This window comes from Squalius cephalus (assembly GCF_949319135.1).
Source record: "Squalius cephalus genome assembly, chromosome: 14".
In the NCBI taxonomy this organism is placed as follows: Eukaryota; Metazoa; Chordata; class Actinopteri; order Cypriniformes; family Leuciscidae; genus Squalius; species Squalius cephalus.
In genome coordinates, this window is record NC_137135.1 from 25,000,973 (window position 1) to 25,023,396 (window position 22,424).

Sequence of the window (22,424 nt, forward strand, 5' to 3'; positions counted from 1 at the left end):
GGGGAATTCAAGGGTAATAGTGTTGTTTGTGATGTATTTATTGTTCAGGGGATTTACTTATTTATACTTAATTTGATATATTGTGCTCAGACAGACTTTCAAAAGCAGAAAGACCCTTTGGTTACACCTCCCTGGAATCGGTAGTATTCTCCCATTTCATTTCCAACATTTCCAAAGATACAAACTACACATTTCCCATTTACTAGCACTGGGTAAATATTTTTGGACCATAATACATTTACTACCTATTAACCACTTCATCTCTCCCTTTTAACTATTCTGTTCATGAATAGCCTATCTTTGGGATTTTACAGAATGAGTCAGAATAATTCCACATCTTTTAGGAAGTAATGTTTAGCGAATTTCCCTTGAATTTTAGTTGAAAAAAATAATGGTTACACTTTATTTGAAGGTGTCATTGTCACAGTGTAATTATATATATATAATGAGTAATATTAAGCTGCATGTACTTACTATATAGTTACAGGATTATGATTTGGTTGAGGGTTAGTTGCATGTAACTATGCATAATTTATGGTAAGTACATGTAACGTGTAACAAGGACAGTGTAAATTAAAGTGTAAACAAAATAATATATATTAAAAAAAAAAAAAAAAAAAAAAAAAAAAAAATGGAAACCAAACAAATGTATCTGTGCAGTAAAAAATATAGTGGTATATCTTTACCCACTCTTAATGATATAAAAACACGTAACACAAAAGCTTGGTTACGTGGATATTTAATGAAATAATGTAACACAACAGCAATTTTTTAAATAAATAATTAGTTTCTATTGCATTAACCATTATTCTACTTGAACGTCTCCAAGCAGTTAGCTGCTTTGTTTTAATTATTTAGCTGAATCGTTCAGCTAATCATTTTATCAAAATTTACACATAAACTAAAAGAGTACTTCCCATACCGGGAGTCGAACCCGGGCCGCCTGGGTGAAAACCAGGAATCCTAACCGCTAGACCATATGGGACGATGTATATACAGCTGGTTTTTTATATATTCATTCATGTAAAATGCTCTAAACTCTCTGTGTTTTATATAATAACGGAATTATTATTACACTATAAACGTTCACCGAAAAACATACCATGTCACCACATTTTCTAGAAATTGTGTAAATAGACGTAAGCGGCCATGTTCTAGAATCTAGTGAAAGCCGGGTTTTCAATGTGTAGCTGCTTCTACACAACGATACAGCAGGTGGCGCTGAAGCGCAAACATGCTCTGAGCTTCCGCAAAACAGTTCACCGAGGCACAGTCATAATCAGTAGTAGCCTACCATTTTAGCTTCTCTCTTACAAAATCCGTCTTATAATTCATGATAACTTTACTAGTGCAAGCATTTTATACTCTGGATATTTTAAAGAAACGAATATTTTTTTAACATTTATTCCTATCTGATGCTATTATGAGATAGACGGTATATGTAGCGTTAGCCTGTTAGCTTCTCGGTGGTCTAGGTGAGTATTTTTTTATGAACACGCTCTTATTTTATTATACTTTTACCATTTGTCACCCTTGGATAATACTATTATTCCTTAAAAAGGGTTTACCTTCTTTTCGAAACGTTTTATTCTGCACACGTTTTATTAATTTGCACACTCCCTTGTTGTCAGTATAAAAACATTGTCTTGTTTTCCCTTTCTGTGCAGAATTAGGAGGCAAAGATGACTTCAAAAACTAAAGGTATCATACATGCGTGAATTGACTCTATTTCTCTCTTCTACTAACACAAAAGTACCATGGTATTACTATGTTTTGAACAAGTAAAACTGTGCTGTCATGATAAGTAAGTTAGCGTAGAACAGGGGTTTTCAATCTTTTAGGTGCCACGGACCCCCAAATATGATCATTCCCATGCAGGGGACCCTTATGCTAAAATGTAAAAGTTATAGGCCTATATTTTCAATTATATAGTCCAAATTAATACTCTGGAAAAATAATAATATTATAAATGTGTCTATTACGCTGCATTGTGTTCTGTTCTCTGTTGTACTGTACTTTTATATGTATTATTTGAATAATTTTTTGGTTTATTTATTTAATGTAAATTAAATCTTCTGCTGTTAATGTAGCATTTATAATGATCACATGTTTATTTAGTTATTATCTTTTTATTATTGATCTATTTTTATATTTTTTTACATTGCTTTTCTCTAAACTTTTCCACGGACCCACTAGCACTCTCTTGTGGTCCCCAGACACCAGTTTGAAAGACCCTGCCTTAAAATACCATGTGAATACCATGGTACATGATCGTGCTAATCCTGTACTACTACCGTGGTATATTCCAAAGCCCATGTTTTAACATTTTGTTCAGTATAGCCTAGTTTTTTGTGTGAAGGCATCTTCAAAACCCCATTATCCTCTTATAAATGTGAGCCAGTAAGTGTTATTTCATGACCGTTCTCTGTTTCAGTGGGAAAGGTAGGCTCCAAAAGCAAAGAAGATGCTCCTCATGAGCTGGAGAGTCAGTTTGTTCTGCGGCTTCCTCAGGTCAGTTTGTTTCTTCATTTACCTCACCTATATTAGTGAAAGCCAGTATTTAAAATCAATGAGTAATGTACACACTCCCAGAACAATTCCATAAAAAAATGCATTTGAATAATTGGTCACTTGAGAATGTTGTTTGATACGAGTCGTAGTTATGCATTTATAAGTATAGTAACTCAAGAACTATAAGGTCAGTAACATGTTATTACACAAGTAGCAAACAATTGGTAACACTTTACCATTTGTTAACATTAGTTAACTTCATAAATAAGTAACATGAACTAACAGTGAAAAATACTTCTAAAGCATTTTTTAATCTTATTTAATATTGATTTTTACATTTGCTAATACATAAGTTTTATCTGTTTATATTATTTAATGGCCCTGTGCTAAGAATGAACAGTGTAACGTTAACAACATTTAATTTATACTGCAACAAATGTATTGCTCATTGTTAGTTTACCTTAACTAATGAGAAAGAGCTGTAATTTTGTTGTAAAGTGTTACTAAATCCATATAGACGAGTCACGTACAGTGTCATTCCAGTCAAGTCATAACTTACATGGAGGAACAAAGTTCTGCAGGGCTCTGTTGCTGTATTTACATGCAGACGACAGACCACAATTATCACAATGCTCACAGGACATTGTGGGAAACACTGTAACGGCTCTGATATACTCACGGCGAAGTTATTTTTCCTTTTCTGATTTGGAGTAAAAAGAAGTTTGAAATATGTGAGCAGTGGTATTCTGTTAGCGGACATCCGACACCGCCCGCGCTGCTGAGAGCGGTGTTTAAATGAAAGGTTAAAACCTTTTTAGTAACGGACGGTGTTTAAACAACAAAACACATCCACTTGCACATATTTGACAATCGGAATATCAGATATTGAAAAATGTGTTAATATTTTAATAAAAAAGGAAAAATGAAAATATATATAATATATATAAAGTCTTTTTAATATATAATTAGCATCAAACAAACGATATAGTTCATTATATTCACAGCGATTAAAGATTATTAAACGAAAATATTGAAAAAGGATTGCACAACCACCAAATAGGTGGTGATATGCACTAATTTTTAAAATCAGCATTTAAAGGGTTAGTTCACCCAAAAATGAAAATTATGTCATTAATGACTCACCCTCATGTCGTTCCAAGCCCGTAAGACCTCCGTTCATCTTCGGAACACAGTTTAAGATATTTTAGATTTAGTTCGAGAGCTTTCTGTCCCCCCATTGAAAATGTAAGTACGGATACTGTCCATGTCCAGAAAGGTAATAAAGAAATCATCAAAGCAGTCCATGTGACATCAGTGGGTTAGTTAGAATTTTTTGAAGCATCGAAAATACATTTTGGTCCAAAAATAACAAAAACTACGACTTTATTCAGCATTGTATTCTCTTCTGGGTCTGTTGTCAATCCGTGTTCACGACTGTGTGCACCAGATAACACGTCAGCAGCGTCTTACATCAGCAGTGTCACTGCGGAGTCGTGAACGCGGATTGAGAACAGACAGTTTTTGTTATTTTTGGACCAAAATGTGTTTTCGATGCTTCAAAAAATTCTAACTAACCCACTGATGTCACATGGACTGCTTTGATGATTTCTTTATTACCTTTCTGGACATGGACAGTATACCGTACATACATTTTCAATGGAGGGACACAAAGCTCTCGGACTAAATCTAAAATATCTTAAACTGTGTTCCGAAGATGAACGGAGGTCTTACGGGCTTGGAACGACATGAGGGTGAGTCATTAATGACATAATTTTCATTTTTGGGTGAACTAACCCTTTAACAAAAGAAGAAGAAAGTAGTAGTATGCCACACTTTTTCTTAGCGTCCGTTTCCATGGTGATTTGTCGCTCTGTTGAGAATGTCTGGTGTGTTAACCATGAACATACTCTACTTACTCCCGGACGTGTTTTTGGAACCAAATAAGCAAGGTTTGGTTTAATCAACCAAATCAGGGTATGTTTGACAGTAAGATAACCTTGCTTTCTGGAATACCCCCCAGTACTGTTCAATCTAACAAAATAATGCCAGTCTGTAGAGTAAAAAACAAGTTTTTTTCTTTATTGATTTAATCTAAATTGATTTAAATTTGTGAACATTATAGGAATTGTTTGATTCAATGGCACGATGCTTTGTTTTTTTTAGGAGTATGCCTCTACAGTCAGACGGATCGCCCAGTCTAGCAGCATGAACATAAAAGACAGACTTTCTGTAGAGTTGCATGGTAAGCACTGTTGACAAAATTTAACAAAGAAACACTTTATTTACTTCAGCATATTACATTTTATAAAACTGATATTACAGTCTGTCATCAATTTATTTTGCAAAAATATTGCTCATGGAATTTGTTATATATATTCCTAGCTGATGGTCGCCATGGGATTGTACGTGTGGATCGTGTCCCTTTAGCATGTAAACTAGTGGATTTACCCTGCATTCTGGAGTCATTAAAAACGGTTGACAAAAAAACCCTGTATAAGACTGCTGATATCTGTCAGGTAAGATCTTTGTTGCTAACTTTCGTAGGGTGTCTTGCATTACATTTCCCCTTTGCCAGTCTCCTAATGAGCTTCAGCACATCTGCAAGGCCACATCTCTATTAATTCCTCTGACTTTCTGTTTAAGATGCTGGTGTGCACGCTGGATGGAGACCTCTACCCTCCTCTAGAGGAGCCCACGGGTACTACAGACTCCAAAAGTAAAAAGAAAGACAAGGACAAAGACAAGAAATTTGTTTGGAACCATGGCAGTAAGTACCTCCCACTCTTGGTTTGGAGTGAATGTGGAGGAGACAGCCTATCAGTACTAGAATGATTCAAGCTATTTAATGTCCAATTACATCTGTCTCATTCCAGTTACCCTTCCTCTGAAGAACACAAGGAAGAGGCGTTTTAGGAAGACAGCGAAGAAGAAGGTAACCTCATTTGGTTTTCCTCTCGCATTTTCAGCTTCTGCTGTTGGTTTTTTTTTTCTCCTTAGATTTTTTTTTTTTTTTTTTTTTTTTGGATGATTCTGCAATCCTTTACCAGTTCTAGTTAATATTTGCACTTGCAGGAAAAAAGAAATGAATTAATGGTAAAAGCTAAGATTTACATATAAATAAAGCATTCCATCTTCATTTGCCACCAAGGTTTGCAGGAAAGCAATCTGGCTGTTCATTTGATTGAAGTGACAGCAGGGGAGTTAGTGGCAGGTTCTTCTCTCTGACTCTTGAATAAATCTCCGCTACGTTGCAGCTAGCTATTGACTTGGGTTCCTTTTTTAATCGCTAATGTGTTCTCTGGCATGCAGCCAGCCTCTACCGTTAGTACTATGTGTGCATCTGAATGCGTGCATGCAGTTTTTGAGATTGTGTTCCTTAGGGCTGAATTCTAATCTGATTTATCCTGCAGTACATCGAGTCTCCTGATGTGGAAAAGGAGGTGAAGAGGCTCTTGAGCACAGACGCCGAAGCCGTCGGTGTTCGTATCCTTTATTTTTTGCTTTTGTTTACGTGTCATGTTTTGTTGGCGCAAACCCTGTGTCACAACAAATCTAGATGCTAATGTCATTACTAATGTTGGATCGAGCATTGTTAAGTTACTATCATACTAAGCCTTACCACCAGGTGGCAGACTTGCTCACAAATTAAATGGAGGGACTATGCAAGACTTTCAGTTGTTTAAGCTCAGCATTACAGGAAAAATGTGGCATGAGTCACATATAAATTTGTGGAGCTCAGCAGCACCAGTGGGTATAAAAAAAAACAGCAAAATAGGCCTGTGCCAAAACTAAGAGGATGAAAAGATAAAGGGATTATTGATATATGAACCTTGACACTGGTCAGGATGGGAAGTGATTGCTGAGGATGAGACCAAAGAACCTGACAACAGCTTATCACTGTCCAACCTGGAGTCTTCACCTGGAACCTCAGGACACAAAGGTCACGGCTCTTCAGGTGAATGATCTGAACACAAGTCTGTCTGCCTTATAGATATATCTTTCTGTGTCTAACATGGTTTTATCCTAATGTAGTTCAACATGACGAGCTACGCGAGATCTTCAACGACATCAGCAGCAGCAGCGAGGATGAGGACGAGGAGGGCGAACGGCACGAGGACGAAGACCTTAACATAATGGACACTGAAGATGACATGGTCAGGCAGCTCCACGAGAAACTGAACGAGACCGAGGGAGACAGAGACGAGAATGACCGGAACAGTCAGATCGGTAGGATGGCGGTACACAAGTTGTCTGATCAATTACAGTGCATTGTCAGGACAGCAGCTCAAGCCCAATTTAAAACCACAATTCAGTATCACAGGCTGGCAGACCGGCAGGCAAACAAAAGCCGACCTAGATTAGCATTTGAATGATGAGCCTGCTGTGGTATTTAGGTCAGATGGGTGTACCGGTTGTCTGGTGGTGTTTTTACCCATGCCAGTAAGTGATAGACATGCCTGACCTTGACATCATCCCACACACATTGGCACTTAACCGGCAAAAATGAGCCATGCTGCTCAGAGCTCTGCCACTGTGTGTTTTGTTCACATATTCTTCAAAGGAAAAGGTTTAGCTATGGAGTTACCTTATTTAGTTCAAGTTCACTTTATGTATATGGCACATTTACAACAGCCACTAGGCTGACCAAAGTGCTTTTCTGAACAACCAGATAAATAATAAGAAAATAATACCTGCATAATAACACATAAAACACAAATAAAAGCAGCAAAGCTAAGAGCAACCTTAAAATCGGAATTGCAAAACAGTATCAGACTCAAATATAAAATGGAAAGATGGGAGTGGCAAAACAGTATTAGATTCAAATATAAAATAGTAAAACCAACCTAAGAATAGAGATCAATATACTAAAGAAAACAGGTAGGATTTTAACAGAGACTTGAAGACAGGCAGGGTTGGGACTGTTCTAAGTTCCAGAGTCGAGACCCTGCCACCGCAAATGCATGCTCCCCTCTACGCTTGAGTCTAACGCGAGGGACTACCAGCAGAGCCTGGTCGCAGGATCTTAGGCTTCTGCACGGAGTGTAAGGATGAACAAGTTCAGAGCTAAGTTATGTAGAGATTCTCTGTCAAACTGGCAGCCAGTGTAGATATTTGAGAATCGGAGAGATGTGGTCATACCTCAGTCTTGTCTTCATTTAGAAAGAGGAAATTTTGGGCTAGCCATGCTTTAACCTCCTCTAAGCAAAGCAGAAGAGAATTTATCGCTACAGGGTTGTTTCTCTTGATTGGAATTTGGAATATAAATTTGGGTGTCGTCTGTGTAAAAATGAAATGATACACCATGTTTCCTTAGAATAGCGCCCAGAGGTAACATGTAGAGAGAAAATAGAGAAAGAGCCAAAATAGAGCCCTGTGGAAGACCACAGGTCAGAGGTGCCATGGCGCTGGAGAAATTACCCATCTTTACTAAAAACTTTCTGTCAGACATTTATGACTGAAACCATGTCAGAACAGAAGCTTTTATACCCACCCAAGACTCTAGTCTAGATAAAAGAGTCGGGTGGTCAAGTATCAAAAGCTGCCAAAAGATCTAAGAGAACAAGAACCACAGTATCTCCGGAATCAGTGGAGAGATAAATATCATCTAACACTCTCAGGAGGGCGGAGATTGAAAAACCTTATACAATTATTTGACAAAAAGTGTTGATCCAGCACAATTTTCTCCAATAGCTTAGAAATGAAAGGTGAGACAGAGATAGGCCGAATTTTTTTTAAAACAGAAGGATCTAGTGAAGGCTTCTTGAGCAGAGGAGTGACCCTAGCCTCTTTAAGATTGGCAGGAACAGAGCCCGCTTTGAGACACTTGTTGATAAGAGATACCTGGCCCAACCGAATCAATGATTCATTTTAAAAATCTCGGGTGAATGATATCATTAGGACAAAATGAAGGTTTGAGCTTGACAGTCACGTCCTTTAGTGTCTGGAGGTTGATCAAAAACCTCCCAAAAACCAGAAGCAGGTGTCAAGATTGGGGGGACAGTTAAATTAGGGCAGACACTAAGTCTTAAGTTAGTGATTTTGTTAATAAAAAAGTCTTCACATAGAGCATCTGAGGCAACAGACAATGTGTTAACAGATGGATTTACAACAGACTGAACCTTTGGGTTAGAGTGATTGGATTCAATTAAGTTTGAAAAATAAGCAGCATTCTGGTATGATGTTAGAGAGTCTTTGAACATTTGGAATGAGACAAGTAGCCTGTCCCGTTTCCATTTGCATTCAGCCTTTCTACAAATTTGTCTTTGGTGACGAGTGTCAGAGTTTTGCCACAGTTCAGATTTTGGTTTGCACTTGTGAGGCTTAAGGGGAGCAGTCACATTTGAGAGATATTTAAAAAATGTATAATCCCACCCCTGTGTCCATTCGGACGAGGAGAGTTAAAAAATGTACAGTCAGCTGGAACCAGTTCTGAGAAGGGTGTTAAATCACCAACCTTTATCCAGGATTCTGTGATGAACATAAAATCCAGGTTATGAGATGAGTAGAAGTCATTTAATAAAAAGGTCTTATTCACCACAGAGCAGGCGTTTATTAATGCCATCTTAGGCAGAGGAATAGTGACAGGAGATGAAGACGCTCTTTTCAATCAGCGCAGATTTTCGTGATTAACTCCTTGTCGCCGGGAGCAGAGGACAGCTCTGTGGCGATCAGCCCGAGCGACAGGACTCGGGTATAGGGGAAAAACAGGACCGCACTGGTAAACCCCATCCAGCGGGCGCCAGGCAGCAGAGCTGCTCCGAGACGATTTGAGCGAAGAATTTGAGTGAATACCAGCTCATAAAAGAGCCCTCAGTTTCGCGATGTATCCTCCGTGGATTCCTCGTTTCCTCCTTTGCTTTCTCTACGAGATGTTGAGCGGCCACCGGCGGATACCGTGCGGGATGATCGTTCTGAGCGATTCGTAGGATTTGTAGAAGGGGCAGTCCACGTCTAAGGTGTGAGAGTTTGTGAACGACTCTACAACAGAGACGCCGATGTCTAGGAGAGCTTGACGGTCGTATACTAGAAGCGTACAGCAGGTTAAAGACACAGCAGACAACCAGAGAAGAAAACACGAGAGCAACAGACGGCAAGCCAAACACACAGGTGCCATCTTGGAACCAAGTGCTCAAGGATCTACAATAATCATTTAGCTAGAAATCTTGTTTCAGTATAGCACAAGACAATTTTCTTGATAAATGATATCGCATCCATTATAAATGGTATGTGTTATAAATGCTTTGTTTTACAATGCAAGTCAAGTACCGCATGTCCGCATTCGTCAAGATTATTTCAGATATGATAAATAATCAGTCAATTCTTAAAGGGTAACCACAAAGGCGTTTTCTCATATGTAGTTGTATAAGCCTTTTTGAATTCTCAGTCTCTGAGAGTGCAGAACATAAGAGGTGCCGTTTAGTATTTATGCAGGGTTGTGCGGTTAGAGTGTGAAGGATTCACAGATAATTGGAACCTTAGATTACATGAGCATTTGCAGATTAACTAGCTCTCAAAGGTAAAAGAGAGCTCAATATGACATCAGGGCCTGTGACTAAACTGATTGCATGTTAACTAGGGCTCATGTATAGGGCTCATAATCTCTATTTGATCTACAGTAATGGAGTACCAGGTGCAGATCAACAATTTGAAGGCCAGGCTCCAGGAAACCCGTGCCCGCAAGAAGCAACAGGAGAAATTGATCATGGAGGTGGAAAATCAAGCTCTGAGGGTGAGTTTTCATTTACCTGCACTAAATGATGTAGCGTTCCACTTTCTCTGGCATGCTACATCATGTAAACGCATAGCCTTGGCGACACAGTTGGTTTTTGTGCAGTACAGCTCTTTAAAATGGCCTTGAATCAATCCAAAGAAAGCAAGTTTTTCTGCCATAATTTTAAGGCATAAATATTGCATGTCTGCCTTTAGCTGCTTTTACATAACTCACCAAAAAAGCTTAGAATTCATTGCTCTGGAAACTGCTCCATTTGGAGGATTTAGACACAGCGAAACGAGGTCAAATGTGTGGTTTAACAGTGTCACTTCGGTTAAACTGTGTGCACTAAGCTATCTGTATTTGTCCGTGGTCATTACAGTCACAGCGGACAGGGAAAGGTCATGCACGTCTGAGCTCCATTCACAGGGTCATAATTCACATAGATCTTTGTACAAGCAGTTAAGACATTTACAAACGGCTAGCATCAAAACAGCGTACTGTCAGCTAGATAAAGTCTCTCTTTGCTTCTCCCCGACAGGATCGCTTCCAGGGTGCTTTGAATGGAATGATTCATCAAGAGGAACAAGAGATGGAACAGGTGAGCTTGCATACGTACCCAAAACCTGCATGCATTTGAAACGAGTTCTAAATATTTGTTAGATTAATCGTGATTTGAATGTTCTCAATATGGATTCTTTACCATTTTGACCAGTGCATTGTGATTCACAAACAAATGACTCTTATGAACCAGTTCTTTTTAGTGAATCGAAAACATGAAGCATGCACAATCAGTGATTTATTCCCATTGAGCTTAGTGTGTTTACTTTCCATATCTAATATTGGCGAGTAAAAGATCTTGATAAATATACATGCTTAACTTTTTTGTTTGTTTATTTCTTTTTTATTATTATATGTAATTTTTTTAGTAACCCTTGGCCAATGTCAGTTTTTTCTGTCACTGTTTCACCTAAACTGACAAATGGCCTACTGGAAAAAGTAACAACGTTGGAGGTGTTGTTGAACATATTGCACTTAGCCTTCAATTATACCCCTACTGTTAGCCATCCATCACTGCTATTCTGTTCCAACAGCTGGCCTCCCTTCAAGAACAGCTGGACTCGCTGATCGAGAAGTGATGCTCACGATTGCCAAGATACTGCAATACAAAGACTATGACCAGAGGCGACTGCTGTACACATGACAGATTTTACTCTACTGCATGTATTAGCTGAATTTAAACATCTCATTTGTGTTGTGAGACTAAAATAGTTATCAATATATTTGACTGATGCCTCATCACAAAAGTTTCTTTGATTTCTCAAATAAGATTGTGTATTTATACTTTTTTCATGTTGGATACACTATAAACATTTTTTAGTTAACTGCAGTATTTCAAATAAATTCATATTTGAAATAAAGTTTTGTTCTTCTGGCGAGTTTCTTCTGCTCAGCAGAGGTCAGTAAAATGGAAAATCGTACTAGAGACTTCCAGATCATTCTGTCTGCAGTAGTTCCCACTGAATTATATTAGCAAACTCCTGGGATTACTGAACTCTATTGCCTTCTAGAATGATCTCGACTGTCTCCGTACTCTGAGTTCCGCTCTCTGGTCACCCATCCCTTCACTTCTTACAGGGGATTATACTGAAGATTCAGGGGGGTTGAAGGATTAGCCAAGGCAGATTAAAGTGGCTATCCTCAACCTGGTAATCCAGCCATCTGTCAGAAAGCAGCCAGGCAGCATTGGGCTGCAGGGTGTGATTTGTCTCCCTTTCTCAGATTGCTAATTAACACTGCCAAGGACCAGCTCTCACAGGCTACAGGACATCAAGTCTGATTCAATAAAGAAACACTCTTCAATAGAGTTTAAAATGGAGGAGACATATCTGCTTGACCATCCTGGAGTAAAAAAGAAGATTCTGCATGGAGGTCGAGGACCGTTGCCACATTTTCCGAAGGGAACTAAGGTATGATGCATATATGGTCCTGGATAATGCTTTTGATTAGTTATTTGTTTGGATGGGTTCATGTTAAACCACTTTTTTGAGTAGAAATGGTTGTAGCTTAATTCTATTGGTGATAAAAATGGTTTTACAATGACAAAACATTTGGTCCATATAATTGCACAGAAGTTTGGCAACCTATCATTTTTGACAGCAGCTGAGGAACACCGTATCTGTGCCAGGTGACTTTTCTCCCCCCTACTTGTCCAGCCATATGGCCCTCAGCCTGGAGAGAATGACAAACATTTTCCATGACAATGCCAACATTAATCTCTCCATTTACCAGCTGTATTCGCTCTGTGTGCTCTCGTTCCATCAAGGTGTCTCCATCAGTATACTTCAAAAAAAGACTATACATTTAAATGTCTTATAATGAAGACAAAGTTTGACTAGAAATGAAGCTATTATGATGGCATAAGGAAAAAGACTTCCTGGCCTGCTTGAAAACCCTGAATTTCTCTCACCAACATATATGAACATGTAGCAAGTTACAAGATGTGCATTGTGTACTAAGCAGGAAAAATATCTCTGCTTTCTCTTAATCCTGTTTTTATTCCCTCTTTTTTCTCCTCTCTGCCTTCCTACCCACAAAGCTGGTGTTCCACTACCAGACTCTGTTGGACAACTTTGAAAGAACTGTGATTGACGACAGTCGCAAAAATAAGCTTCCCACAGAGATTTTCGTGGGGAGGATGTTCAAGATGGAGGTGTGGGAGGTGCTTTTAACCTCCATGAGGATTGGAGAGGTGGCAGAGTTTTGGTGTGATGCCACTGTAAGTGTTTGAAATCAAACTAAACCTCTTGTTGTGTGTCCCCAAAACACAGGCAAAAAAAGGAGCAGATAAAAGCATTGCTTATGCATGTTTTGTTTGGGGGGAAAATAGGCTTTTTGATTAATATAGCTTCTTTCAACCACATTCAAGTGTTGATTAAAAAAAAAAGAATACTAGAAGTTAGAATAAAACCGGTTTTGTTTGTTTGTTTAAAATGAGATGGTTTGTTCTTTTTGATATATTGCATGTTCAGATATTAATATAAGAAAATAATCTAGGGATCATGACATTTTTGTGAAGATTATCAAAAATGCTGGCTGGGAAAGAGCTAATTAATCTTCACATAAGGATGGAGGAGAATATATATATATATATCTGATGTATTTTGCGGCCTACTCTATTTTCCATTAACATTCTCATTTGCTGTTTTTATTCAAACACATGAAAGCAAATAAATAATCTATTCTGCAAGTCAAATGAGACTAAAGATTCCAGTTAGATGGTTGGTGTAGAAAAAAGTTAATCAAAAGGTCACGTTATGTTTACTGTAATGCTCCCCCTCTGCTGAATCTTTCAGCACCATGGCAAAAAGAAGCTGTGAATGTGAGTTTGTGGCATGTATTGAAAGTGGTGCAATTGAAACACTATATGCTACAAAATAATAGCAAGATGTTTTCAGCAAAAACATACAGTCTGATTCATAATCAAAATGATTATTCATCTGTAATTAAAACAATACAGCATGATCAGGCCCGGGTAGTCTGATTCCTGAACAAATTACTCTTCTAAGTGAATCAAAAATATACATTGCAAACAGTGTAGCTGTTTTTTTCTTTTCTTTTAAATGTACAGTTTTAAAAGAATGGTTACCGATTTAAATCAGTCTGAACTGAATCGATCAGAGTGGTTACTGACATCTGTCAATCAGTATTCATTAGCATTATTTTCAGTGATGTCTATATCACCGTTAGGTTTAGTGTTTTGCGCTGATAGTACTGTATTGCTGCAAAAATAGTAGAAAAATGCTAGGTAGTTCAGTGGGAAACACTGGCATGTGATAATATTTTTCTTTTATATACTTAGCACACAGGCCTTTATCCCATCGTGTCAAAAGGAATGCGACTGGCTGCTCAGGGAAAGGACCCTCTGGATGGCCAAAGACACATGTGTGGCATGGGAAACGTGTTTCACTACCACTCCACTGGTTTTCCGGAGCTCGATGAGATAATGAGGACACCTCAGCCTCTAATCTTCATCATGGAGTTAATCTCGGTGGGTTCACATAGAGCAAAGAAAACAAGCAAATACATACATGCACCTTCGCACAACAACACACTCATTCTAGTTCCACTCCTCCACCATCAAGAGATATCTCACTGCAACCCAAACAGCGTAACAGAATGTTACACAATCAAGTGCTACACGCCAGGAAAGAAATGCTATTCCCAATTCTCAGACCGTGTTTTCAATCCTCAACCAAGCGAGACGAGCACGCTCCAATTCTCTATCTTCCTCAGGTGGGCGACCCGTTCTCTTACCAGCGCGAGTCTTGGATGATGGAGAAGGATGAGAAGCTAAAGGTTGTGCCATCGCTGCATCTCTTGGGCAATGCTCTGGTCAAGCAGGGTCGGTTCCGTGAAGCTGCAGTGAAGTATCAGGAGGCTGTGGTTCTGCTGCGTACAGTCCAATCCAGGGTAAAAGAAAATCTATATGACACGGGGGTTATGTAGAGAAAGCTTCAAGATACAACATTCAGTAATGCATCTGATGAGTGCAGCTGAGTTTGTTTTCCTTCTGGTGTAGGAGATGCCAGGAGATGAGGACTACATTAATCTGGGCAGGCTTATCATTCCTCTGGCACTAAACTACTGCCAGTGCATGTTAGAGCTGGAGGAATATTACGAGGTCATAGAACATACAACAGAGATCCTGGATAAACACAAAGGTAAAGAATTTTTAGTATGAACCAAATGGTCAAGGATTGGCTGGTTAGCATGGCCTCATTTCCCTGCTTGTAGATGCTGTAACTACACCATCTTTTCCCATTGACAGACATTCTGAAGTAGCCAGGGATTATGGCTGCGGACGAAATCGCATACTTCCCTACTATAAAGTGGGTGAAAAACAGAATGTGCCAAAATAAGTATGTCTGAATTCACAGTACTCATAAAAGTATAGGCAACTTCCAACTTCCATTGAGATTCTGAAGTGGGCATACGATGGACATTTTACTATCCCATGAGGCCTTGTGAATGGCAGTGAAGCGACATAATGAAGTGTCTGGAGTAAATTCATGCTACACTCATTCATATTATATAGGGCATACTTTTTTTTAGCAGCTGTGGAGTAATTACTTAAACTCAGAGTATGGGATTTCAGACACGGCCTATATGTTTTTGTTGGACAACCCAGAAGTTAGCTTTACCTTGGTTCCCTCGACAAAAAAAAACAATCAGCTTTTGGATTATTGCATAAAATAAGCTCTATGATCAAGAAAAGTTTAATGATTTTTACACATTTTGTTGACAAGTAAACCCAACTTTTATACATTTTGAAGCCTAAATGCAATCGAAGAAGTAAAAAGCTAAATTTATCGTCACATGACTTCAGCATCACCACCACTAAGCTTCAGAGTATGAACATAATGAGGCTGTAAAAGCAGACTAGTGAGTAGATGAGTTTATCTGTTTGCCATGATGACGTTTAATCTCCCAGTCAACCTCCGTAGTCCCATTTATCCACTCAACAGCAACCACCTAATTAAGAGTATTGCAGCACTCTTTTTCATTAAATAAAATTGTTTACAAGCAACATTTATTGTTGTAATATTTCTTCATATTAGCCAGTGCCCAAGGAAGCATCCATGGCAACAGTTCACTGCTCAAGCATTTTCAATCATTATCAAAGCACAAGTCCTCCCATTATGTAATAGCTTATTATTAATACACACATCACAAATGTATCACAAAACATTTGGTGTATAAAAATTAAGATTTAGGATTTGCAAGATTACCAATGTTGACTTTCCAACATCAAGTCAAGATTCTCAGGAAAATGACAACCAACACAAATTAGCCAGAGACGTTTAGGTTGAGTTGAGGTGATGTAGACCAGCTTAGTATCAGGCCATCTATAGAATTAGCCTTTGCTTTTTTGGTTATCATAAATAATCCAATTGCATTCACTTTCATAATTGTACTCGGCAGCATGCATAGTAATCTCCGTCCTCTGTGGTTTGGGTTTGTTTAAGCTCGGCTGGCTGCATGAGCAGTAGGGACAGGAGTTGGTCTGTGTAAGCCCTCTTGAAGCATGTGAAGTGACAGATGTATGGTCTCTCGCGGTGGCTCCAGAGGCAGTGTGGGTAGCTCTCCTAATGAGCCTTATGCATATGCAGCCGGCACAGTTCCCCTTATCGAGGACACTCTCCCATTTCCCCGTCTCCGCTAATTCCCAGTATTCATTTCATTCTGCCGCACCCCATGTGTCACCCACACCATGTTGACTGTTTCGGTTCAAATCTTCCATTTTTGCTCTCTTTACTATTTCTCTTGTGTGTCACCTGGGGAGCACATCCTTTTGAAATGTGTAGTGCTGTGTTTTTGCCAGAGGCTGACGTTGGCTGTGGGAAGTCTGAAGTTAAATGTCGGCAGAGTTAAAGATTTAGAGAGGAGCATGATCAAATGAAAGATGTTGAGAGCCATCAATAGGGAATCTTAGCCAGGCTCTCCAGCCCACACAAGTGTGTACTTGGTGTCCGACTTGGGTTAAAACGGTGTATGTGTAGCATTGCTATCATTTTTAATGATATGAAAGCGAATAATACTACTTCATTTGAAAATACCTGTATATTCATACACATACACCAGCTTCAGAAAGACTACAGCCTTAGTAGGTGAGTAACAGGAAGAGTAACTTTACAAATTAAAGTCCCATTAATGATCTTTTCCAGACTGTGTCAAGGCCTACTACAAGCGAGCGAAGGCTTATGCAGCTGTGTGGAGTGAGAGGGAGGCCAGGAAAGACTTCCAGATGGTCGCCAACCTAGACATCACACTGTCTAGGTTGGTGCAAAGAGAACTGGATCTTCTCTCTGAGAGAATGAAGGAAAAATACTGGGAGGATAAAGAAAGGTACTGGAACATCTTTGAAGCGAAGAAAGAGAGAGAAAGGGAATCAGAGGAGGAGGAAAACTCTGCGATGCCTACAAAAGAGGAAAGCAAGGTGGAACATTCTCAGTCCCCTGAAGAGGTCAAATATGCTGAGGAGGGAATGAATCCATCTATAGCAGAGGAAAATAAGCATGACACCAAAAGTGAAGATTCAGCAGGAGACGCCAATCGCAGGATAACAGCTCTGACCGAGGGCAAGGACTGGCAGCAGATGCTACGGCTAATTATGCTGCTCCAAGATGAAGGCAATTTCAATGTGAAAGAGCATAAATACACTGAGGCGACTGTCAAGTTCAAGGAGGCTCTGGAATATGTAGATCATCTCCAAACCAAGGTGAGCCTGTTGACTGAAAATAACGATAAATGATGATCAGGGCTGCATTTCACAAAAAGCATTGTTGATCGTAGAGACCATTGGCTACAGTAGTTACCATTGGTTCATGATACTTTTGGGAAATGTAGCACTGGTTTGTCATACACTTGATAGCTGTAGAAGGCCATTTAAAAATAATATATTAAGAGCTTAATTTTGGAATTGTAGCCAGCCTCATAAAATGTGGAATTTAAAACCATGCAGAAGCCTCTTACTTCAGTAAAGGGTTAGTTACCCAAAAATGAAAATTCTGTCAGTAATTACTCACCCTCATGTTACAGAGAAGCCTATGGAGGAGTGAGAAAGCTCTCAGATGTAATCAAAAATATCTTAATTTGTGTTCCGAATATGAACGAAAGCCTTACGGGGTTGGAACAATATGAGGGTGAATTTTCATTTTTGGGTGAACTAACCCTTTCAGTAATGGACTGAAAGCTTGTAGCTGTAATCTGAAAAAAATTACTGCCCACTTATCTAAAAACTACTGGGTGAATGTAACATCGCCTAATTAATATTCATGAGCCAAGCAGATAACATTTATTATATGTCCTCCCAATATTTTAGATTATTGGGACCCAAGTGGTGCTTTCTAATTCAAGCATCACTAATACTAATGCACAGTTGGAAATTTGAACAAAACCTAACCGTAAGTACTATGGTCATGAATGAATCTCAAATTGTGTGGCTTGTTTAGGATAAGTATGCTGTGTGCTGTCACTTTTCATCAGACTTTCGGATTTGATGGAGTGATCTGAACACTATGAAAGACAATATCATAGAAACATGGGCTAAACACCTACAGAAAACGCTGTCAAAAATGATTCAGAACATCTTTGTAGCTGCACAGTTCCCTGGCAATACTCACATATTCCTCAGAACTTATAGTAATATATACCTTCTCATATCCCAGGGGAGATGTACATTGGGGATCCAAAAATTACTTACCAGGAACGACGGGGAAGCTAAAAAATCCCCATGGGGAATCAGCAACTCTGCTCACTAAGCCATATCTCTCTCTCTGTGTGTTTTTGAGGTGGAACATGAAGGAGAAGACTGGGAGTCTCTGGAGAAAGTCCGTCTGCCACTCTGTCTAAACCTTAGTCAGTGTAAGCTGGAGCTTGGGGAATACCAAGAAGTGGTGGATTTCAACTCTAAACTGCTGAAGAAACATAAAGGTGAGCTTATATACTCATTCACTGCAGAAATTAATATAGGGCGGTTGGATAAACTGTTTAGACTAGTCTTACCAGTTAGTCATCTAATTTTTATCTTCAAGACTGGTAATAAATTTTTGCATGTCAGTTACATATAAATCATATATGCCACACACCATACACCACGTGTCAAACTCCGTTCCTGCAGAGAGTTGGTCCAACCAGCTCCAAAACACCTAACTGGAAGTTACTAGTAATCCTGAAGACCTTGATTAGCTGGTTCAGGTGTTTAATTAGGCTTGGAGCTAAACTCACTGGACATGGGCTGCATCCGAAATCACATATTTCCGTACTATATAGTAGGCGAAAAACAGTATGTGACAAAAGTAGTATGTTCCAATTTACAGTACTCATAAAAGAATAGGCAAAAAGTACCCGAATGACCTATTTCTTCCCGCAAGATTCTGGAGTGTGCATACGATGGACACTACTATCCCATAAGGCCATAGGAGAGAATTTGTGAATGGGTGCTTCTCGGAAGGCTCCATCCTACTAAGACTGCGTCCTTCCTAGTCCAGTCCTTCTGAGGCTCGTAGGCTAGTGTCCTCCTTTAGCATTAAAAGCTAGAATGAGACAGGCAAGTAAGTGCGCATATACGTCACACATGTTCCCGCCCCCACGGTCACGGCACGAAAATACTATTACAAAAAAAAAAACTTTGTTTTACAAATCTTTATATTAACTGGCTTTCTATTAATGCAATACAGTGAATGACAGCTGTCTGCGGTCTCCCAGTGTCTTAAATTATTGGCAGTATTGTGTTAGTGATTAATGTACAGCAAAACAAAAGTTAACATCTATGCTTTCATGTCAGAAAATATTATTTTTGTCTTACATTTCATCATAAACTCAGACAAGCTCAGTACAGACTCGTTTTCCATCAGTTTATTTTCGTGAATTGGAATGTGCGCGAAAGATTTTAAGGATGCAAAGGATACGCTTGATGCATCCTTCAAAATGAGCTGAATGAAGGACGCGAAACGAAGGCTGCCTTCTACGGATCATTCAAATTGAGACGGTCTTTAGTGGCACTTGATGACGTGGCAGCAGAGATAATGCAGACTTTATAGGATGCAGCCTTTGGTTTGAAAAGCACTCTATGACATAGACACTCATTTGGTTGTGTTTAAGCAGCAGATATAGATTGCTCCTTCACCAATCACTCTTTTATTGTCTGTAGTAAAAACAGAGCCTTGAGCAATGTCAGTTAGAATATACACCACTTCTCCCTATAAGCAACCACATCTCAATGCTTCACTTTGTCAGTGGATCCAGGAAGTTGAGCCAATTGCATCATTCACCATATTGAGATATCCCTTGGTATCTCCGTGCAAAGAGCAAAAACTGTTTATTATTGTATGAATTATTTATTATGAAGCCAATGTGATGTGGCAGGGCTGGTCTTCACTCTCTCGCTTTCATTTCCGCCGCAGACAATCTGAAGGCCATGTACCAGCGGGCCCGGGCTCACTCGGCATTATACAATGAAGACGAAGCCCGCAGGGATTTTACTAGGGTCCTGCAACTCGATCCCACATTCAAACTTATCGTCAAGCAGGAGATTAAGAAGATGGGGGAGAACATCAGAGTGAAGTGCGTCAACGAAAACAAAAACTACTGGACGAGCACTCAGGAGAAGTGGGATAAGAAAGCACAGGTCAAGAGGGGAAAGAAGACTAAGAAAGGAGTGACATGGGCAGATGAGAGTAAGATGCCGGCAGGAAATGATGAAGGACATTCAGGCGGCAGTTGCAAATCAGAGGAGAGCTGCAATGTCAAAGCAGGTAATAATGATGAAGGACAGGATGAGAAGAAAAAAAGCGAGAACCAAAGGGACGAGAGCTCTCTGACCCTGAAAGAATCAAAGGCAAAACCTGATAATACGGCTGCAGATAGAGACAGGGATTCAGTCCAAATCAATGGGCTGGGAGATAGTACACAGAGATCAGAGACCGATAATGACTTGGAAACTCCACTGACCAATGACATTACAAAGAAAAATTACGGCCAAGATGAGATTACAGATGGAAAACAACAGTCTCCTGAAAAGTCAGACAGGGATGCAAGCAGTGGAGCATCAAGGGAACTGACTGGAGATGATGAAAGAGAGGGAAGCAACGCAGCAGCTGAATTTAAGATGGAGAAGACTATTGTCGAGGAACCAACAGGAGCATCATCTGCGAAACCTGAAAAATCCACCAAAAAAGTCAAATGCAAAAAGAAAAAGAAATAGCATATCCCATCATCTGAAGGAAGACAAACCAGACCAGGTGTATACAACAAATAAAAATTTATTTCTTTGTACACAATGAGTAGAAAGCAGCCAGTAACTCATTATTTTTTAAAACGCATTCTTTTTACATTTTGTACAGATTAAAAACACGAAAACAAAAAAAACTAATACTAAAAATTATAGTGTTAATAATTAAACAAATGACTGCATCGCACGTGAAAATACACACATTTTAAGCTAAAAACAACATGTAATGGTGTGTAATGATGATGCCACATGTTCAGAGGTTAAATCAGTAAATGCCCTGTTGCTTTGTTCAACATTACAAACAAGCCTGCAAACCCAGAGACATATTGGGGTGGTGACACAAAAGTCTGCAACATACAAACAAAAATAATGAGTGTATTTGTTAATGAGGCTAAATTTAGCTCAGGCAGCCCTTAGCAGTGCTGTAATTTCACACAACCCACAAACTCAGCACATCTCATTTTTTAAAAGGAGAAGACAAGGGAACTATTATGAAACGAGTTAAAAAGATCATATTAAGGAATACTGATTTTACATCACGGAGAATTATATTTTGCAAATGGTATGCATATAGGATAATTTCTATTCAATGTATTACATAATGCTACATGATTTGCTACCATGTTGGAGCTCATACAAAAAAAAAAAAAAAAATAAAAAAAAATAAATCATCTCCCTTTCTATAGGCTTAAAAATAAATTTTCTAAATCCGTATTTCTGTCTTGTTTTCTAGTAAAATTATCCAAATACCCTTTAAAAGGATGAATATATTGAATCAAAGTCCCTTTCAGAGAAATCTCTGTGCAGCTATTTCGGGCAATATAAGACCAAGTCCTATCTACTTGAATGGGGGAATCCTGCTCGACGAACTCACAATTAAATAACATTTAAAATCAGCAACAAAATCTGACATGCTGACAAAACCCTAAATGTTGTTTCTTATGCTCAAATAGGGTTAAAAAATGAATAACAACCGGAGCCACTGCAGTGACCCAATGACTTTACCAATTGCTGATTAGCTTTTTTGTTTCAAAGGCGGGACTTATTCCGCCATATTACGCGTTGCACTTTCTCCCATTCATAATAACTAATATGAGTACATCTAAAGTCTTTGTTTGAATCTTTATTTTTTTCATATCCGATTTTTTTTGGTCATTTGTGAAGAAAAAAAAAAATCTGAAATTGTGTAAATTAAAATTAGCTTAAGATGTAATGTTTTCAGTTAAGATGACATTAAAATAACTGCCAATTGGGTAATACTTTTTTTAATAAAAAAATATACTCTCTGAAAACAAGTCTTAATATGAAATTTTGTAAATTCATCTGCTTTTAAGGATGTTTAGATGTTGTACTGGAGGGGGAAAGGCAAAAATATTTATTTTTGCATCATTTAAATGAATTCAGGAA

At 38.8% G+C, this 22,424-nt stretch overlaps 2 protein-coding genes across 3 annotated transcripts; both read left to right on the plus strand.

The window, feature by feature from the left end:
- Positions 1 to 1,205: 1,205 nt before the first annotated feature.
- On the plus strand, positions 1,206 to 12,192 carry taf7 (TAF7 RNA polymerase II, TATA box binding protein (TBP)-associated factor). 2 transcript variants are annotated; one of them, XM_079893168.1, is made up of 13 exons: positions 1,206 to 1,475; positions 1,668 to 1,701; positions 2,435 to 2,511; positions 4,675 to 4,753; positions 4,894 to 5,027; positions 5,155 to 5,278; positions 5,385 to 5,443; positions 5,922 to 5,994; positions 6,356 to 6,466; positions 6,544 to 6,738; positions 10,128 to 10,240; positions 10,764 to 10,823; positions 11,317 to 12,192. In XM_079893168.1, the coding sequence occupies exons 2-13, from the start codon at positions 1,683 to 1,685 to the stop codon at positions 11,359 to 11,361; spliced, it is 1,089 nt and encodes a 362-aa protein (XP_079749294.1). In that variant the 5' UTR covers positions 1,206 to 1,475; positions 1,668 to 1,682; the 3' UTR covers positions 11,362 to 12,192. The 2 variants fall into 2 exon arrangements, with proteins under 2 accessions (XP_079749294.1, XP_079749295.1); XM_079893169.1 differs by having other exon boundaries at positions 1,235 to 1,475; positions 6,356 to 6,451.
- Positions 11,939 to 21,724, plus strand: LOC307171498 (uncharacterized protein). Its single transcript, XM_079893167.1, has 8 exons — positions 11,939 to 12,192; positions 12,822 to 13,001; positions 14,085 to 14,273; positions 14,519 to 14,695; positions 14,805 to 14,946; positions 16,951 to 17,504; positions 18,577 to 18,718; positions 20,191 to 21,724. The coding sequence occupies exons 1-8, from the start codon at positions 12,097 to 12,099 to the stop codon at positions 20,988 to 20,990; spliced, it is 2,280 nt and encodes a 759-aa protein (XP_079749293.1). The 5' UTR covers positions 11,939 to 12,096; the 3' UTR covers positions 20,991 to 21,724.
- The last annotated feature ends 700 nt before the right edge of the window (positions 21,725 to 22,424 follow it).